The sequence below is a fragment of the Argentina silus genome (genome assembly GCF_951799395.1).
Source record: "Argentina silus genome assembly, chromosome: 15".
Lineage (NCBI taxonomy): Eukaryota > Metazoa > Chordata > Actinopteri > Argentiniformes > Argentinidae > Argentina > Argentina silus.
Window position 1 is genome coordinate 11676794 of NC_139669.1, and position 15000 is coordinate 11691793.

Consider the following 15000-nt stretch of genomic DNA (forward strand, 5'->3'; position numbering starts at 1 on the left):
CCTGTTCCCATTGGAGGAGGGCCTAGGGGTTACGGGGTCACTTGCGGCCTGACAAAGGGTCCGAGCAGTCACAAAAGTCAGAGCGTGTGTCGGGAGGGGGGCTGGGGCCGCTGATTACCATAGTCCCTCGCCTGGCATTAACAATGACGGATCAGCATCTGTACATCCTAGTGAGTGAGTGTCACTTATCCCCTCCACAGGAGGCGAGATGCCTGGAGAGCCCTGAGAAAGAGAGAGAGAGAAGAAAAAAAAAGGGGGGGAGGGGTTCATGTGGTAGACATCTGTGGAAAATCAAAATGAGCGTGTGACTACAAGTCAAGATTCAGCAATGTGAGACTGTGATTCCTGTGAGTCAATTGCATCCAATTATATCTATTCATTTGAAAAAAAGAATCCTGTCTTATGTACTCAATGAGGGCCATAGGTTCCGGCTAATTGCAGTGTTCAGTGTACATCGCTGCACTGAGTAGCTTGCACAAATCTGTGGACAGCATATTACATCCGCAGTAAATGATATGCATTACCCACAATATCCTCTTTCACTAACAAATAGTTAGTGAGTCTCCCCTAACTCTAGCACTGTGACTGCACTGTCACTAATTCTTATGGCATGACTGTAATATATTTGATTCACTTACTTTGACGAATGTACTTATTGTAAGTCTCTCTGGATAAGAGCGCCTGCTAAATTACTTCAATGTAAAATGTAAAAATATCCTCAACACAGTGTATCTCCATAGAAGGGGGAGGAGGAGGGAGCACGGGAAGAGAGAAAGAGGAGGAATGGAGAAAGAGAGGGAAAACAGGGAGGATGGGGGTACACTGTAGCACTCCAGACAAGACTAATGAATATGGTGTAATTAGCGCTGTCTTTCATTAGCTTAAACACAGCTATGCAAAGAGACACTTCTTTTGCTTTTCTCTCTCTCTCTGATAAGACTCCTGGGACTGCTGGTGTTGTATGGCGCCTTAAGTATTAATCGAGAAACTCCATTGGAAAACCCGTAAAATCAGATCATTAGTATGTTTTGAAAGTTCTTTTTATTTGTCCCGCACAAGCTCTGATTTAAATTAATAGCCCATTAGATAAATTAGCATGCACGGTTGAGCTCTTTCCCACGTACGCAGGAAAAGAGTTGGCAAGTCCTCACCAATAAAGCAATGTTTAGCAGTTTGACATTTCAACTTCGTCGTCTAATGCAAATAATTTTCTCTCTCTCTCTCTTTGTCTCTCTCTCTCGCTCTCTCTCTCTCTCTCTCTCCCAGACTAAGAAATTAAACAACCAAATGGTTATGAATGATTTATAAGGAAGCCCAGTGTTACATTTTTGCAGCTGTAATGTGTATCAGCGCTGCTTTTAATGTGTCCTCTCCCATCATTGTGACATTTGGCCCATATTTCTGCGGGGTTTTGAGCATCAACATGTCGTGTTAACACAGGACTGGCGATGCACCCAGTGGCTGAGTTCACTTCCCTCTCCGAGTGCATGGGCCTGGAAAACACAAGTTTGTTGACGCTGATGACTCTTTAACTGTCAAGAGCCTTGTTTACTTATCATGTGTACAGTGTACCTGGAGTGCACTCTGGAACTCCTTCATCTCTATTAAAACATGGATATGCTTTTCCCTGTGTATTTCTAGTGCTTATCTAGAGCAACAAGCAAGTCAAGGCCTGACTGAAATAAACATACTTTGGGTTGTTGCTCTAAGGGGGGAACCTAAACTCTGTGGAACCATGAGGAGGGGAAGGAATGGCTTAGTTGTAGCAGTTCCAAGCGTTCACCCAGATAGCCTCCTTAATGGTGTTTGATTAAAACCTTTCCCTGGATGTTGGGACTCAAAAAGACAGACCCTAATTTCCTCCCTGGGTCCCACTTCTGATGGATGTCAAATAAACCCTGGGATCATGGTGAGGTCATTGAACGGTAAATGCCGAGCGTTAGCGGTTCGTTGACTCTCTAGCAAGACTCCTTTCCTCAACTCTGAACTGGAATGTGTTTAGATAAAGCACGGGTCTGGGAGCCATTACAGTCCTGCAGTCATACAGCCGTGTAATAAGTACCCCTTCCCCACAAGCAGGCTCTTTAATAAACATAACCTCTGTTTTTACTGTCTGCTCCTTTTAATTAGAGGTCATAAACACAAGATCCTGCAGTGATAACTAATAGGACCCGAATAGCTCAGAAGGTTTATGAGACATCCCCTACATGACACTGTGGCAGAGCAGAGAAGCTCCTTTAGCAACAGACTACTACAACCACGTTGCACTAAAGAGCACTATAGGAGATCTTTTCTGCCTACCGCAATAAGACTGTACAACTCCTCCTCCGACTGGCTTAATCAGGGGGGATGTTAAATCATACTGGACTGTTATTACTGTATATAATGTTTCTTACTGTATATAATGTTTCTATTTTATTTTTATTCTATTGTCACTTTATGTTGTTGTTGTTTGTGATGTGAGCTGCTGTAACGCCTTAATTTCCCCTCGGGGATCAATAAAGTATCTATCTATCTATCTATCTATCTATCTATCTATGTATCTGTCTATCTATCTATCTATCTATCTATCTATCTATCTATCTATCTATCTATCTATCTATCTATCTATCTATCTATCTATCTATCTATCTATCTATCTATCTATCTATCTATCTATCTATCTATGTATCTGTCTATCTATCTATCTATCTATCTATCAGACTCAGCTAGTGACTGTACTCAGCTAGAGACTCTTTGAGAGTCTTTGTGTGGGGTAACTAGCAATCATTAACAGAGCCCTGCGGTTTCCAGCAGTACTGATCTGCAACTCTTTCTAGTATAAACACTCATGACTTGGTAACATAAATACTGTATGCAATTGACACAGACACTTAATAGTGGCTTATATATGGATGTGCTGTGTATTGACTAAGGATTCCATGGAATATGAAAACAAAACCAGAATGTAGCATGTCTTGTGACTTCAAACAGACTACCATTCACTATCAATTACAAATTCATTGTTTCATAGTCTAATGTGCAAGGATCTCTATTCCCCATGGGATACACACTGAAGACAAGGAATCTTAGACCAAACATCAGCCCCAGAAAGATAAATGGGTCCCAGGCTACGACTCACACCACCCTAAAGCCCAAAGAACAACAGTGAGGAGCCATTTTTTGCAGCTCCGTGAAAGGCGATCCGGGTATCCATAAGAGTTTCCACGGAAATGGCCCAAAATTAGGAACACGTGTCGTCCTGGCAACACGGCCGCCGAGGCACTGTGAAAAAATAGTCTGCGCCTGCCTCACATCTGCCAAGACAAATAGAGTGGGGGGAAGGTTAGGTTGGGGGAAGGTTTAGGGGGGTAGTAAATCTTCTGTCTAATGAATGAACACCCCCAAAAATATGTCACCCCGTAGACCCTGCACGTGGGGTGCACTCAACACACGCCACATAGGAGGGCTTTTGTTCACTCTTTCTCTTCTCAGACGCACGGGTCAGCAGAGAAAACTATGTCTGTTGTTGTTTCTTTGTCCTCCTTGCATGCGTCAGTCCCATCTTCAAGACACTTTAAGAAAGAAGTATTGTGTTGTAACCCCAATGACATGACACACTTCCAGCAAATGTTTTTTACTGGCCTGTCTGAGGAAGGCCATGTTGTCGAAACACGGTTATCTGTATCATTTGTATGAAGACACTGTATACCATGTTGTACAAACTATTTGTTACACGACCGGCTAACTTCATCTTCATTTAAAAAACACAACTGACTTCCTTTCTGTTGTTTCTACATTATAATGTTGCAAAGCAAGCAGAGAGAGACGCAATGACATCTGATCAATGTTTCTATGATGACCAAAACTGTCTCTTTGTTCTGCACCTGTTGGATAATCCTCCGAAACTTTCCTTTGAAGATAGCGAGGTAGAGGGAGGGTTGGGGTGGGGGGGTGGGGGGGGGTTGAAGATCCCTAGTTATTAAACTGGGGCACCACTGGTTGATACTGGATAGCCCTGCCTGCAATATGAAAACAGGGGCGTGGGAGATATCATACTGCTTCAAAAACAAGGGATCGGATAACAGAGCAGCATATGCCAGACGTGTGTCCGTCAGTGGCGGGCTTTTCTCCGTCAAAACATGAATGTAGGGAGGACCCCCAGATATAATCACCGATGTACATCCACCCAGGCCGATATTGTTCATGCATGAAAACGCACATAACTGCTGCCTTTTGTTGATGATCAGAGTAGCTGGTTAGTCTCTGAAGCCAAGAGAATCCTTTTGCAGATGGAAACCCGGTGCATTCAATGACACTTTTTTCATGTGGGTTGATGAAAATGTCATGCTATCATGAAGTTATGAGTTATTAATGTGCTGTTTGTATTTCAAAACATGAATCGTTCATCTCGGCAGTTGCAGTTACCTACATGTATGCCATGTACGACCTTAGTTTTGTAAGGAGAGGATTATTTTCAACCGGGGAATATTACTCAAAGAACATGATTGTCTAAGTAACAAGAGCTGGTGAGTGAGAATGCCTCCATGAATGCTGCCTTTCAAACACGAGAAAGACAACCAAGCAGCACATAAACACACCAAACAACTACTGCCCTGTGTCGAGACGTAGTCGGCAAGAGACAGTCGGCAGGTCAAGGAGGCCCTTCAGAGACTCCTGCAGGCTGAAAAGACCTCCAAGGGAGATGTTAACAAGGGGATGGCACAGTGAAACACAGGACCATTACGGATGAGACTATAATCACAATAAAAAACAATGGGACGTGATGAGGGACAAGAGGAGCGCAAACAAGCAGCTTCAGCCCCACTGCATGGCCCATTGAAGATGTGGGGATTCAGAGTAACCACCACAGTATGGAAGAATTAACTCTATTTGAATGAATTAATTCATTTCAGTTATTTCCAATTGGTAACTGATCAATCTGGTGTGTAGTTAAAAGTTGTATTAGAGATATGGTCCAGATATCTAGCTGTGAACATGTATGGGTATTATGCATATGTTACTGCGTTTCCTCATGCACTTTACCCTACTGGCATTCACAGTCACACACTCAGTGGTACTGCATTATGTTTCTCTCTCTATCTCTCTGTTCACATGGAGCACTGGGCAACACAGGAGATATCAGGCAGGAAATAAGGTCATGGAAGACATGACTGTCTTCTCTGGGGTCTGTTTGAGAAAAAAGGGAAGAGAGGGGAGAGAGAAAGAGAGAGAGAGAGAGAGAGAGAGAGAGAGAGAGAGAGAGAGAGAGAGAGAGAAAGAGAGGGGAGAGAGAGAGAGAGAAAGAGAGAGAGAGAGAGAGAGAGAGAGAGAGAGAGAGAGAGAGAGAGAGAGAGAGAGAGAGAGAGAGAAAGAGAGGGAGAGAGAGAGAGAGAGAGAGAGAGAGAGAGAGAGAGAGAGAGAAAGAGAGGGAGAGAGGGAAAAAGAGAGAGAAAGAGGTGTGGAGTATTAATAGTTATGCTAGTTGTTGTATGAAGATGTTATGGAGATATAATTGTATGTTTAGCATGTATGCCATATAGCACGCTTAAACACATTATGAGTATGCACTGTGTGGCCTGCATATGACTCAACCCAGTTGCATGTCTGAAACTTCAACTGGTAGATGGTAAATTAATTAATGTAATGGCAACTATTTATTGCACTTGTAAAACACATTGTAAAACATACAAATTGGTGAAAGACCCCACTATGCCATTGATTTGAACCAAAGCATGAAGATGTCCCAGAGAAAGGCTGAGTAGGCATATGATCCAAATGTTGATACAACTCTTTGTAAACTCTGCATGAGTCTCCTTGAATGACAGAGGAAACTGTTGTAACTATTTATAGGACCATGTCCATCTTCATGAGAGACATTTACCCGCCCTGCACGTGTCTTATGGCAATAAACCCTATAGTTACCATGTCTTGCTGTGGATGAATAACAATACGCATTGTGCCGAGGCCACACGGAGGAGACCCGTGCTCCCATCACCCACGTCTCTCCCAATCCCATCCTCACGAGAGACCCGGGCGAGCTAACAGAATGAATGATCATTAGAGAGAGAAGCTAGGGGCGGCAGATGCTCGCATGCCTTTAAATCGCTCGACCCCGGCGCGCGCTGGAGCACTCCGCCGGCTGACACACGGAGATGGAGAACTTTCCCTTTTGTGCGTGACGCGCGCGAGCGGCTCCCCCGCTGCGGACGGGGACCCCGGGGCTGTCTGGTTCCACCTGCTAAGCGCTTTTGTCATCGGGATCCCCTTCATTTCAATAACAAAGTTCTGTGCTCCCCTTCCCCCTTCCAGGCTTTCAGTAACTTTATGGCCCCCGTGGGCAGAATCTCTGCACCCCCTAACAGAATACGCCATATGAGCAGGCCAGAATGACGAAGCCAAATCAACACAATAGAATCATCTGTGAAGGGATATACGAAATTACACATGGCATCTTCCTAAAGAGTTGTGAGAAATATTGCCATTTGAAGTCGAGACTATGATTGTATTAAATATGAAATTCCTCTAGCTTAGCCGACTTATTTTTGTTGTGTTCTATATTCTAGTCAATCGAGGCATTGCCACCGCACCTACTACAAAAGCCCTATACATAAGGTCTTGAAAAGTTGCTTTTTTTTTTTTTATCTAAAAAGAGTTCCCAACATGTTTTGGCCCAGAAAAGAGCGTATCTAAATGTACTGCCTGCTTGGCAAACATACCCACCTTGATGTTTGTTTCGAGTTTTATTAGAATTCAAACCGGTCTTGTTTAAGCCTGCGCAGTCTTGGACTTCTTTGTGGCGGAAATGTGATTAGCCCGCATTCCCAACTGCAGTAATGATATTAAGGCACCGCGAGCTCGCCCGGGGTTTTTGGGTGAGGGAGAGAATCGACCCACCGGTCCGTGGCTAACATTGTTAAACATTAGCACGGACTTTCACCCGGCGCCCTGCTACCTTTCAAACAGTGGGGCCATGTTTACACTCGTGCAGAGAAGAGACCCTTCATTGTTGCTCTTGCTTCCCATCGCCCGCCAAAAAATAATTTGTCATCAAATGTTTCTTTAGAAAAATATTTGCGCACGATTTGATAGCTATGCGGGGCCTTTTGCGTATTTGCATCCAGTTAACTATCCACCATCCAGATTCACACAATGTTCGAATATGCCTACCACAGGCTAAGAGGCCAAGAGGCTAAGAGTTTATTATAACTACGATTTTACCTAAACCCAAACGCAAACATGTGATAATTAGCTGATTATTGTCTATTAACTTCTATGGTGGCTATGCTGAACGACTTATGAGAAGGCTATATTGATTTGCAGCTCTCTGGAATCAATGTCCATGTGTGCGCAATGTGACAGATGGTGGGGAGAGCGCATCTCCTCTGCTGCTTTTTCCCACGAGTCGCCTTTAGGAATTTAAATGCAGAAGCTCAGGGAAACGCTCCATTTTATTGTAAGAATAGAAACGTGTTGTTCTGTCCATTTTAAGAGCCATGGGTGATAAGGCTACAAGTATTCCGTGATAGGCCTACTCCGGGTTACACCATCACATATAGCTTAGTGGGAATTCATATGTTTGCCACTTGCGCCAAATTACGCACTGAATGGTGGGTATAACCGGTGGAGTCTACACAAATGTTTTGGAGTTATTTATCAAGGAATAGAAAAACGACATTAGATTATCTCTGAATCGCGACGCTGAAAGGGCGCTAATTCTCTCGTGGTGTTTATATCGGGAGGCTCGCGGGGCATGAATTGATGTAATTATGGGTTTGGGTTGTCTGAACCGCGCGCCAGATGGTCCGGTGCTTTCCTAAAGCTCCAGTTGCTCGTGTTTGCTCTCTGAGCGCGAGTTTGAGGATGCTAATTCGGCAGGATCAGGGATCTGGGGTTGTAAAACAGTATTATGCACAGGGGGAAAAGTGTCCGCCCGCGTGACCCGCCGCAGGCCCATTCAGCTCGAGGGAGTCTTTTCAGAGAGATTCGCCACATGCGGGGTCCCTGATGGAACACACAATAGTGAGGGCGCGCAGAGGTCTTCTTCCTTCACTCAGTAAAGTGGATAATTTGGGATAGAGATATAGCCTAAACATTCACTCTCTATACCGTCTAATTCAACTCGTCAGAAATGCGGGTTGGTGGACAACTTACTCACAACCGTTGACTTTATGAATATGACTTGTGTAATTCTATCCACAGAGCCTAGTTCTTTATAGGCTACTCACCTCGAATAGCAACCCCCATTAAGTTTGTTCAAGTCTTCCACTGGAATTATGAGACGTCCAGACATCAAATGCACATCACCACAATTGATGCATGGACGTGTCACTGTTTGTAGCAATACCGAGCACTGTTCATAACTTCAGTACAAAAGTCTATGTGAGTGATATCATAGGCCAACCAAGGGCCTTTTGAGTGATATGTCCTTGATCATATAATTGTAAGAATGTCGGCTTCATATTTTACGCGCAGTCAAAAGGACACTGGTACACGTGTGTGAATTGAAGGAATACAATATGCGGGTGCCGAGGCAGTCCTGGGTCAATCTTTTGGACATGTTTAAAGTTCGCCCCTGAATAATTCCTCCTCTCCCCTATTGTAATGGCACACTTTAAGACTACGTATTTTTCTGAAAGACGGGGTTGGTCCGCCCGGCTCCTGGCATCAATGGTGCCTCTGTGTTGTGAGTGGACACCCCGCAGGCTGCGAAGGGGCAGCACTTGATTTAGGAAGGGGGGTGAGGAGGAGGGGTGGGGGAATGTTTTTGTGTGAGCTGAGGAAAAAGACGCAGTTTGGGTGCGAGGCGGGCTATGAGGGGCAGTCTGTCTAAGGAGACGAGACACAGACGGCAAGAGCGCGCGACAGAGCAGAGCGCACAGCAACACAAGCGGAGCTGCGCCTATTCTCGCTCAGATTTCCACAGACACACACAGACAACGTATGTGGATGTATGCAACAGATCCGTCTACGAGAATCATACTGCATTTGAGTTGGTGTTTTAGGGTTAAAATCAGATCCGAAATAGAACTGTCTCCTCATCCGTCTTGGGGTTTCAAATCCTCATCCTCCAGTCGATTTTGCGCGACTTTTCGCAGACGGTGACTTACTGGACGGATTTAACATGTCAGACTTTTAAGAAGGCATCTTTTCTTCATTCGAAACCTTGCTCCGTGGAACTGTAGCCCCTGCCCGGGTGCTGCTGAAGATGGGTGCGAAAATGAACACAACCAAAGGGAATATATTTTCCACTGCACTATTGAAACTAATATTTTTGGTTGCCATTATGCAGGACGTTTCTGGTAAGACTTTGAAATATAAAGTTTATGAAGAGCAAAAAGTGGGCACAGTAATTGCAAGGCTAAAGGAGGATGTAGCGAGCATTCTGTCTAAATTACCGAATTCATTGTCTTTTCGGTTCCGTGCTATGCAAAGGGGGAGCACTCCGTTTCTCTCAGTTCGGGAGGAGGACGGTGAGATCACCATTGGGACTAAGATTGATCGAGAAAAGCTTTGCGAGAAAAATTTAAATTGCTCTATCGAATTCGATGTTATTACTCTGCCCACTGAATACCTCCAGCTTTTTCATGTCGAAGTGGAAGTCTTGGACATAAACGATAACTCCCCACACTTCTCCCGTGCCATCATCCCCATTGAGATCTCCGAGAGCGCGTCCGTGGGCACGCGCATCCCGCTGGACAGCGCCACAGACCCAGACGTGGGAGAAAACTCCCTGCACACATACTCCTTGACCCCGAATAACTTTTTCAAAATCGATGTGAGGACCAGGACCGATGGCGCAAAATACGCAGAGCTGCTGGTGGTGAGGGAATTGGACAGGGAGGTGCAGTCCAGCTACCAGTTCCAGCTAACGGCCTCGGACAACGGAGTCCCTCCGAAGTCTGGCTCCACTCTGCTCAAGATAAGCATCTCCGACTCTAATGACAACAGCCCGGCTTTTGATGAGCAGGCGTATGTTATCAATCTACTGGAAAACTCACCACTCGGGACATTATTAATTGATTTGAATGCTACAGATCCGGATGAGGGCACTAATGGTAAAATAGTTTACTCCTTTAGCAGCCATGTCTCTCCCAAAATTTTGGAGACATTTAAAATGAACCCAGAGAACGGACATATCACTCTTATTAAAAAAGTGGACTACGAGGCCACCTCATCTTACGAACTGGACGTTCAGGCGCAGGATATGGGTCCCAACGCCGTTGCAGGCCTATGCAAAATCGTCATTAAAGTGGTGGATGTGAACGACAACAAACCGGAGATCAACATCAACCTGATGACTCCCGGTAAGGAGGAGGTGGCCTACATCTCGGAGGGAGCGCCAGTCGACACCTTCATCGCGCTGGTGCGGGTTGACGACAATGATGCAGGGCTCAACGGGGACGTGGTGTGTCGTTTGCACGGCCATGGTCACTTCCGACTCCAGAAGACCAATGAGAAGAACTACATGATCCTGACCAACGTGTCTCTGGACAGAGAGAAGAGGTCAGAGTACAGTCTGACGGTCATCGCTGAGGACAGGGGCTCTCCAAGTCTCTCCACCATCAAACACTTCACAGTGCAGGTGCTGGACGAGAACGATAACCCTCCCCGCTTTGAGAAGAGCCGTTATGAGGTGTTTAAGTCGGAGAACAACCCCCCCGGGGCCTATCTGATGACGGTGGTGGCGTCCGACCCTGACCTGGGCACCAACGGTCAGGTGACCTACACCATAGTGGAGGCTCTGGTCCAGGGCAGCCCCATCTCCACTTATGTCACCATCGACCCATCCAACGGCGCCGTCTATGCACTGAGGAGCTTCGACCATGAAGAGGTCAGCCGCATCACCTTTATCGTGCAGGCCCGCGACGGAGGAAACCCCGCCCTCTCCTCCAACGCCACCGTGCTGCTTACCGTGCTCGACGACAACGACAACCCGCCGGTCATCCAGTCCCCGACCCTACGGAACCACACTGCCGACCTGGCCGTGTGGAAACACGCCTCGGCAGGGCAGCTGGTCACCGTCATCAAGGCCACGGACCGTGACTCAGGTGCCAATGGTGAGCTGAGCTGTGCCATCGCTGGTGGCAACGAGGACGGCCTGTTCGTGATGGACGCGCGGCGGTGCGAGCTGCGGACCAACGGCAGCCTGGACGCGGCTCCCAGGGACATCATGGAGATCAGGGTGGAGGTGCAGGACAGAGGAACCACCAGGCTCTCTGCTGGGGCCCTGCTCAGACTCAGTCTGCAGGAGAACATGGACACCCTCCCCCCCCTCCCCACGCGCCCCAGCCAGCCCCCCCTCGACCTCTCCCTCATCGTCATCATCTCCCTGGTTGCCGTCTGCGCCCTGCTGCTGGTCGTCATGGTGATGTTCGCCACGGCACGCTGCAACCGGGAGAAGAAGGACCCGCGCCACTCGTACAACTGCAGAGTGGCGGAGAACACCTACCAGAACCACCCCAAGAAGCCCTCCAGGCAGATCCACAAGGGAGACATCACTCTGGTGCCCACTGTGAACGGCACCCTGCCCGTACGGGCGCACCCTCGCTCGCCCTCCGCCTCGCCCGCCCCAGACAGGGGCACCATGGGCAGCCGCCAGAGCCACCACAGCCGCCAGTCACTCAACAGCCTGGTCACCATCTCCTCCAATCACGTCGCAGAGAACTTTGCCTTGGAACTGGCTCATGCCACGCCCCCAGTCGAGGTAAGAAAAAGGAGAGTGTGTGTGTTTGTGTGTGTGTGTTTGATGGGGTGTGGGGGGATGTTAAATTCGTGGTTTAATGGTGGATTTACTCAGAGCTCACTACAGTATCAGTACATGGTTCTATAAGTAGGTTCTTTGCTAAAGTTATTCTTAAAAGCTCTTACTTAGAAATACCACCATCTATCTAGTTTCCTAAAAAAAATAATGATGTTTGAATCAGTCTCAACCCATCTTTGTACCATAACATAGAAATTGAATTATCTTTCTCATTATGGTTTTTGGTGTGTTATGTTTTTATGTTCAGTATTTGTTCTGAATTCGTCCCGCACACATTGTTACGTTCAGCCCTCCGTCCCATATTTCCCCTGATCATCTCATGTTTTTAGAATACGTCTCGTCATATCAATGTTCATCCATGTCTTTGTGTCCCTGCCGTGTCTGCTTCCATCAGTATTCATTTTCCCTTTTCATTTTTTCCCCCCTTTTTTCTTTTTCTTTATTTCCTTTTTTCTTTTTCTTTATTTTTCTTTTTTCGGATTGTAGCAAGTCTCACAGCTTCTGTCCATGCTTCATCAGGGCCAGTACCAGCCGAGACCCAGTTTCCGTGGCAACAAATACACCAGGAGCTACAGGTAAACCAACAAGCCCAGTATACATCATTACAACACCTAGAAACCAACACACCTGAAGCAAATGATGAAACATAGATCTAGGAACACAATAGGGGTCCAGTGGGGCACAGTCCAGTCCAGTGGGGCTCTCAGATGTTTCCTATGTTTCCTATAGGCCTACCTTATTATATATAGGCCCTATGCTCTCATATGCTGTACTAAGTAGGCATACCACATCATAGGAGAGAGAGGATTCACACTGTGACCTTAATAGCTTCATAATAGTATGCAAAAACCTCTCGTACTGAGAGCTCACTGCACTTATTATTTTTGATCTATGCTTAAGCCTTCAAGCATTTCATGATATTATGTCAGATGATTAGCCAATGTTGTTTTGATGTGTTGGGGTAAAGCTTAACCCATATTTTCTCTCTCCTTCCAGATATGCATTGAACGACATGGATAAGTTCAGCCTGAAGGACAGTGGTCGCGGTGACAGCGAGGCTGGGGACAGTGATTACGAGGCGGGTCGAGAGTCTCCCATTGATAGGCTCCTGGGTGAGGCCTTTACTGAGCTATACCCCCCTGAAGGCCAGCACAGACCGCATGCAGGTATACACCCTCACCCCTCTCACCCCCCTCACCCATCTCTACACCCCCCCCCCCCCCCCCACACACACACCCTCACCACAGGCTTTTATCAGAGCTACACTCCCCAGGATGGCCAGCATAGTTCACCACCAGACAACCCCCCCACCCCCCACCCCCCATCTTCACACCTCTCACTCCCTAACAACCCTCAGAACTCAATTCCTCTCCTCCTCACAACCCACCCTTATGCCCCCTCCTCCCACACACACACACACACACACACACACACACACACACACACACACACACACACACACACACACACACACACACACACACACACACACTCCTCATTCTCTCACTCTCCTCATCCCTCAAACCTTTTTCATCTGTCATACCCTCACCTCTCACACTTCAAGCTTTCAGCCGTCACCCATTTCTCACCCCTCCCCATCATCCCCCCCCACCAACACCCAGTCTCTCACAGCCTCATCATAGCCCCAGTCAACCACCTCTCAGGGCTGGAGGCGGAGGCTGGTATCAGGAACCATCCTCTACCCATCTGACCTGGGAGAGATACACTCCTGAACTACTTCAGCAAATGACTGAGATTGTGGAGGGAAAGAGGCAGAATTATCACCATTTTCTGATGGGAAAAAGCTCTCATCTACCAAACACAATTATTTCAGAGTGCGACCAGGCAGGCAGGCAGGCAGGCAGGCAAGCGAGCAAGTAGGCAGGCAGGCAGGCAGGCAGGCAGGCAGGCAGGCAGGCAGGCAGGCAGGCAGGCAGGCAGACAAGCAGGCAGGCAGGCAGGCTGGCTGGCAGGCAGGCAGGCAGGCAGGCATGTGGTTGGAGTGGTCTCTGGGCTTTTGGAAGGGCTGTTTTTGTAAATCAGTCGGGTTAATCTTTCATTTTCCCCTGTTCATCAGCAGGGGACCCAAGCTTTTGCCGACTGGGGAGCTGTTTTTTTTTTTTATTTTCTTCTCCAATGCGTCCAAATGCACTTTTCATCAGCCTCTAAGATGTATTATAAATGCTCCTTTCATGTTAATGAGAACCTAATGAAGTCCCTGAATAGCATGCCTGAATAGCGAGCCATGTTTAATGAAGGCTTTAAGTTGGCATATTTGATTTATCTAATTTATTCTTCAGAGATTTTTCATTTGAAGATTTAATATTGAATAGTGTGACTTGAAAGGGAAAAATGCAAGCTTTTAAGCTGATTCTTTTGAATGAGTAATAGGCATTGATCTGGCAGAGTGAATTGTCCCCACATGTTAAATGCATGTGAAAGGTATTGTTCTCTGCACATATTTCATCTCCTGTGCTTTTTAATTAGGTTAGATTTCATGCTGGGTGCCGACTGCCCACATATGTGTTCATACCCTATCAAATGTTTGATGTTAAAAAAAAGCTCTCTTGCACATTCTCTCTGGCTCTCTCCCTACCCTCAACTGACAGAATCAACGGAACATTTCAACCAATGGCTATCTATAGTCTCTACAGGGGTGATTGGCCACATGTTGCTCCTCTCCTCCCCATGCCTTTCTTCTTGTTGTATTTCTCCTCTGTGATTGTAGTCCTGACCGTGCATCTCTTCTCTCTCTCTCTCTCTCTCTCTGTAGCAATGAGACTGTGTACTGAGGAGTGTCGTGTCCTAGGCCACTCTGACCAGTGCTGGATGCCCCCCCTGGCCTCCCCAGCCTCTTCCTCTGACTACCGCAGTAACCTCTTCATCCCTGGAGAGGACCCCCGTCAGCCCACGGACCCTCAGGAGCCCCCCCAGCCCAGCGACCCCGCCCAGCGCAACCAGAGCTTCTCCACCTTTGGCAAGGAGGCCTGCGGAGGGGAGGGCGGCGAGGAGGGAGAGGGGGGAGATGGGGGAGAAGAGGGGGATGAGGACCTATGTGGGACCACCTCCCTGCTGTCGGAGATGAGTAGCGTGTTCCAGAGGCTCCTCCCCCCATCGCTGGACTCCTACGCCCAGGTCAGTGAGACCCAGAAGGGGGGTAAGGGATGCGTCGGTGTGCCCATGGGAGGGTCACTGGACAGGAGGAGGGGCCATCTGCCTGGTAAGCCCAGTGCTGCTGCCCACCAACAGGGCGTGGC

The 15000-nt window shown here is 47.3% G+C and overlaps 1 protein-coding gene across 1 annotated transcript in view; it reads left to right on the forward strand.

The window, feature by feature from the left end:
* Positions 1-9187: 9187 nt before the first annotated feature.
* Positions 9188-15000, forward strand: part of pcdh18b (protocadherin 18b) — a gene marked incomplete at its 5' end in the record, with an annotated part of 6824 nt that continues 1011 nt past the window's right edge. Inside the window, 4 exons of the mRNA XM_083686512.1 lie at positions 9188-11686; positions 12230-12318; positions 12740-12909; positions 14517-15000. The exon at positions 14517-15000 is cut by the window's right edge and continues 1011 nt beyond it. Coding sequence (XP_083542638.1) covers positions 9188-11686; positions 12230-12318; positions 12740-12909; positions 14517-15000 — 3242 coding nt within the window. The remainder of the gene's footprint in view (positions 11687-12229; positions 12319-12739; positions 12910-14516) is intronic.